At 35.9% G+C, this 5,036-nt stretch overlaps 1 protein-coding gene across 1 annotated transcript; it reads right to left on the bottom strand.

Annotated features, from left to right (window-relative positions):
* Nucleotides 1-1,525: 1,525 nt before the first annotated feature.
* LOC106394725 (two-component response regulator ARR8-like) lies at nt 1,526-3,143 on the bottom strand. Its single transcript, XM_013835287.3, has 4 exons — nt 2,626-3,143; nt 2,445-2,530; nt 2,199-2,347; nt 1,526-2,060 (listed from the first exon to the last, which is right to left on the bottom strand). The coding sequence occupies exons 1-4, from the start codon at nt 2,726-2,728 to the stop codon at nt 1,754-1,756; spliced, it is 645 nt and encodes a 214-aa protein (XP_013690741.1). The 5' UTR covers nt 2,729-3,143; the 3' UTR covers nt 1,526-1,753.
* Nucleotides 3,144-5,036: the final 1,893 nt, after the last annotated feature.

Raw genomic sequence — 5,036 nt, 5'->3', positions numbered from 1 at the left:
CGTTTAATTTGAGTGGCTGCATGTGACCGGTTTGGTGTTTTTGCCAAGTAGTTTGGAGGAAGATAACGCTCTCTTTTAAGATGCGAGGATCTAAGCCAGAGAGAAACGATTCTTCAGCCAGATGTTTCCACAGAGGAGCTTAGGTTTAGAATGCAAATGAATCCAATCTTCTTCGTGACCGTTCATAAGCTCCCATGTGTTAATCAGAGTGTCGGAAGACAACGAGTTGTGTGATTCAGGCGTGTTCTTCTTGCCTGCAAATTTATACGACGTAAAACTGATTCGCTTATACAAAAAAAAGAATGAAAAAGATGATGGTCCAATCGGAATCGGCTTATTGGGTCATTGTGGGCTCAGAAGGCGAAGGCCTGTTATCCTTCCACCGTCAAGAGCGGGAGGTGTACGCTGCTCTGTGAAACCAGCCTCACGCAGTCTCCCCCACTCTAAGAAACACGTGACCAAAGCCTACGCACAAGCCGCATGCTTCAACTCCCAACTTGGAATGGGCAAGCCATAATAAGCCCAACCAAACCCGGCCCAATGAGATCGATCCAACGTCCCATCATCTTATTGTCTCCGCTTGGATTACAAGCCCATGTTACCGAGCTCGACGTTCAATCACGAGAAACTTATCTATTATATACAACTAAGAAAAGCTTTGTGTTTCCGATGTGGGACAAATATAAGGCTATTCTTATCAGAAATGTAGTCATCAAGTCTTTCTTCGATTCAGGACTTGGAGATTTGCAGCTTCGTAAATCCCGTGCTTTGCTTCCGCTCTCTCTGCTTCTCTGAGTTGCTTTCTGGACTTGATTGTTGAACCTCTCTGTATTCACCTTGTATACGTTATCCCTTGCCTGTGTGTGTTAGTTATCTTCTCTGGAAAATGCCATCTTGTGTTACTAACTTCACATTTATGGTGTTTGTTTTCATCAAAGTGTGTAAGTCCGTTTTTATAAGATTACTGAATCTTATGCTTCTTCTTAGCCCTTGTTCATGTCCCATCTCCTTAATGAAAAGAGAAGTGATGACAAAAATATAGCTATAATACCAAACCAGACTTGTACTGTGAGAAAAGTTTTTTGCTAGTTACCAAATATATGGATTCTTGGTTTGTGTCAAAGTTATGACATAACTGTTGGTCAATGCTTTCTCCATTTTGCTGTCTTATCCATAGTGAAACCCGTTGCTTATTCCATATTGAGGTGTTGGCTTCGGCTGCAAATGCAGTGGATAAAGTCCTTCTAGGTCATGTATCTGTCCATTTGGATTGCCTTAGTAGCTGTGCTGCTAATTCCATATCTGAGGGTACTGGAAACTCAATCCGTTATGTCGAATACCACCTCCAAACTCAAATGTAGGAGGGCTTCTGGCATAGTGTAGCTGCTAGTGCAACGGTTTTGAGGTCCACTTTATATGGGGAAATAAAAAAAGAATGATTATGCTTCAGAAGTCTTATAGAGCTTAATCATATTTTCTTTTGCTTCAAAACAAACAAAGCTGAGACAAAACTTGGATAAATAAATAAACAAGAAAGTAAGTAGATTTTATTTACTCTTGAGATTGTTTTAAACCAGGAAACTAACAAGTATCAAAACTGAGAATCTGCTGATTTTTCATATAATGAAATACAAGTAACAACTGTTACCATTACCATCATCTACATTTATCTTCCATCTTCATTCTCTCTGTATTTACCAGAAGAAGCATTCCTATGCAAAGAAACTCTGAAGCATTGAGGACACCGAACGGGTCAGACCGAGGTTGTGATGTCATTGTATTTAGGACGTGACCGGTCAGCAGATATCACTTCTTCCATTGCTTTCCTCTTATTACTACTCAACATTGGTTCTTTTTGTTCCAACTCAAGTTCTTGATTCAGAGGCAAGATCATTTCAACCACCAATGATTCTTCAGGTTTCAAAGTTGCATTCTCTTCTTCTGATGGTTTCTCACCTTCTTTCTTCAACTTGGTTTTCATCATGTGAGGTTTCAACTTGGTAACATCAGCCAACTTTACTGGCTTCAAGAAAAACTCTTCAGCTCCTTCTTCCAGACATCTGTAGTTCACATTTTCAGGACATTTAAACCACATCCATTGCAAGAAAACTACACAGCTAATGTTTTTTAGGTCTGGAGACTTGTTGCTCAAGTAATACTAATGTCTATTCACATATCAAATGAAGCGGAGGTTTTACCTGGAGATTCTAGCAGGAACGTTCTCTGATGACATTATTACTACAGGAATGCTTCTAAACGCTACTGATTCTTTAACTTTCTTGAGCAAATCGTAACCAGTCATGCCAGGCATACAGTAGTCTGTGATTATGAGATTTATTTCAACTTCCTGCTTAAACCAAAAAACCAACAAAACATTCAAAAAAACAAGAAGATGATTGTAAATTTTGAACAAAGACCAAATGAATGATGAAAAAGAACAGAACCTGATGAGTTTCGAGTGCATTTTGGTCGTTACTTTCTCTCAAACCTAGAAACTCTAGAGCTTTGGAGCCGGAATCAACTGTAGTTACTGCAAACATACGACAAAAAAAAGCGTTTTTTAGAATATTTTCTATGTTTCTCCAAGAACATAACTGAAAGATTTTGGTTTTTGTTCTGTTTTACCTTGACATGAAGACTTTTGCAGCAATCTCTCTATCATTTTCCGATCCAAGTGACTATCATCAACAGCCAAAACATGGAACTGTGACTCTCTCACCATACCCATTGTGCTAAGTTTCTAACTTTTATTTTTTTTTTTGTTTTCAGTGAGCTTAGAAATGGAGGGGAAATAAAAGATGGAGAGAAAGAGAGGGAGAGAGAAAGAGAATAAAACTAAAGTTTGGATCTAGCTTTGAGTTACGGACTAAGCAAGTTTTGAGGGATTAAAGTAATGTTCTGATAAGTAGACAACGAGGAAGGAAATAAAGAAACTTTGGTTAATGGATTAAAATAATGAAAAGAAATCTGTATGAAGATTTTAAAGGATTAAGATAAGAAGATGAGGGATTTGATTAATGTGTATACTACCACAACCACATGCATTGTTATTTTACCGCCCACAGATAGTTTAGTTGTTTTAGAAGGCTGGCAAAGAATAATAATAACATGTGTTTGAGTGTTTTTTTGTTGTCTATAACTTATACACATACACTTCCAAATTTCAATGGGATTATAACATCTTCAATTAACGTATACTTGGCAGTAAGATTCGTTGGCAGAAGAATAGGAAACTGTTAGCACTTGGGGTTATGCGGTAGTGGCAAAGACATGGCAATGTTCACTTGATTCTCTGCCAAAGATTTGCCTCCCATAGTCATGCCCATCATCACCATTTATCAATCATCGTCATCTTTTTGCACGACACGTATCTTAAGTATGGTAGACACACATGAAAGGTCCCTCCAAATTATCTTGCCCTCTTATTGCTCTAGTGGGTTCCATATTGTCCTCCCCATTTCAACATTTTCCCCAATTTTTGGCCTTTTCAATCTTCCCTTATCACTTTTTAATAAACTTTTTATTTTGTTTGTTAACAGACTGTTCGCAATGACAAGATTCCTACTGATTTCAAATATTAAAATTTGATCGCTTCATACTAATGTTCAATCTCTTAAACTAATATAGAACATTTTTACTCATACAACTATATATGAGATAAATTATGCCGTTTTGATTACCTAAGATAAGTTATGTGATAAGAATTGCTATACCACCACTTTTATGAAGGGTGGCTGAATCGAATGTCAACATCAACAAATTTTCAAATTCTTTATTTGAATGAATGGAATCATTTTAGTTTATTCTAGTCTAATACTTGCCACGGATCAACACAACTTGTTGACATATTTGGAATATGAATTGCACGGCCAAAACAATCTGTTTCTAACTAGTTATCAAGAAAAATAAATTCCCACTTGATTTTATAGTCTTGCATATCGTATTTTTACCTTGAAGATCAACCAGACGGAAACAAAAATTAATTTATATATATATATATATATATATATATATATATATATATATATATATATGTACATCCAATCTAGTAATCAAAGAGATCGAGACGCAAGAGTCAAAAAGATCATGGTGTTGACTAAAAACGATTTGATGAATGGAGTGATCATGAAATTGTAATGCACGATGTGTCGGGTAGACATGCTTTGAATCTCAATAACCCTAAAGATATATGTATAGTCGGATAGATCTTAGATTGAGATCTTGTCTCTTTAAAACAACCATCCATGTCTCTTTGATGATAGAGGACCCCTCCTCTTCTTCAAAACATTCATATATATAAATTTATCATCACAACTTTTGACCCTACAAGTTTGAAGAAGAAGACCACGACACGAGTTAGTGGGGTGAGTGAAACTATCAAGTGGATGTAAATTAGACGATACATACATTTAGCAAGTATAAATTAAAAAATCCTAAACCCCTACATTCTAAACCAACACATACACTTACCAGTGAAAATAATAGATTGTAAGTAGTTATGTATTTGCCCTAGCTAGTAATCAGTTAAGATTTTTCTATGATTTTCTGTCTATGACGTAAAAAGAACTGGCAAAGAGAAGAAAAATAATAATAATGTTGTAAAATAACTTATGATTTTATAGTGTCGAGAAATTTAAATAAGGGCGAAAATTTCTCCCCGCAGAAAAAAGATATACAATAAATATGCAAGAGAGAATATTTATTATAAAGAGGGAGAAGAGAGATGAGATGTAATGATTCTTTGATTATAAACTCTTCTTCTTATTTTGTTATATCAAAGAGTGAGATGAGTGATGGTATTTATAGTGAACAACAATACATAAAATAACAAAGATGGTGCTTAATTTGGTAAATGAGTGGGTGATCATAGTGCTTGATGAGTAGATGATCATAGTGCTTGATGAGTAGATGATCATAGTGCTTGAGTTGGTAAATGAGTGGGTGATCATTTCAATGTTTATCTTATAACACTCCCCCTTGATCATCCATCTTGTATTATGTAGTGCCTCGTTAAAAACTCAGTCATGGAAAACCCA

Source organism: Brassica napus, chromosome C4 (genome assembly GCF_020379485.1).
Source record: "Brassica napus cultivar Da-Ae chromosome C4, Da-Ae, whole genome shotgun sequence".
Lineage (NCBI taxonomy): Eukaryota > Viridiplantae > Streptophyta > Magnoliopsida > Brassicales > Brassicaceae > Brassica > Brassica napus.
Note: the sequence above shows the minus strand (reverse complement) of the source record. Positions and strands in the feature narration are given on the sequence as shown.

Bases quoted from the DNA above. Each gene is read 5' to 3' on its own strand.
- LOC106394725 (XM_013835287.3), bottom strand. From the start codon at position 2,728: ATGGGTATGGTGAGAGAGTCACAGTTCCATGTTTTGGCTGTTGATGAT. The intron at 2,531-2,625 runs GTAAAACAGAAC...GTATGTTTGCAG, and splicing joins GCAAAAGTCTTCATGTCAAG to TAACTACAGTTGATTCCGGC. The intron at 2,061-2,198 runs GTAAAACCTCCG...TGTGAACTACAG, and splicing joins GTTCCTGCTAGAATCTCCAG to ATGTCTGGAAGAAGGAGCTG.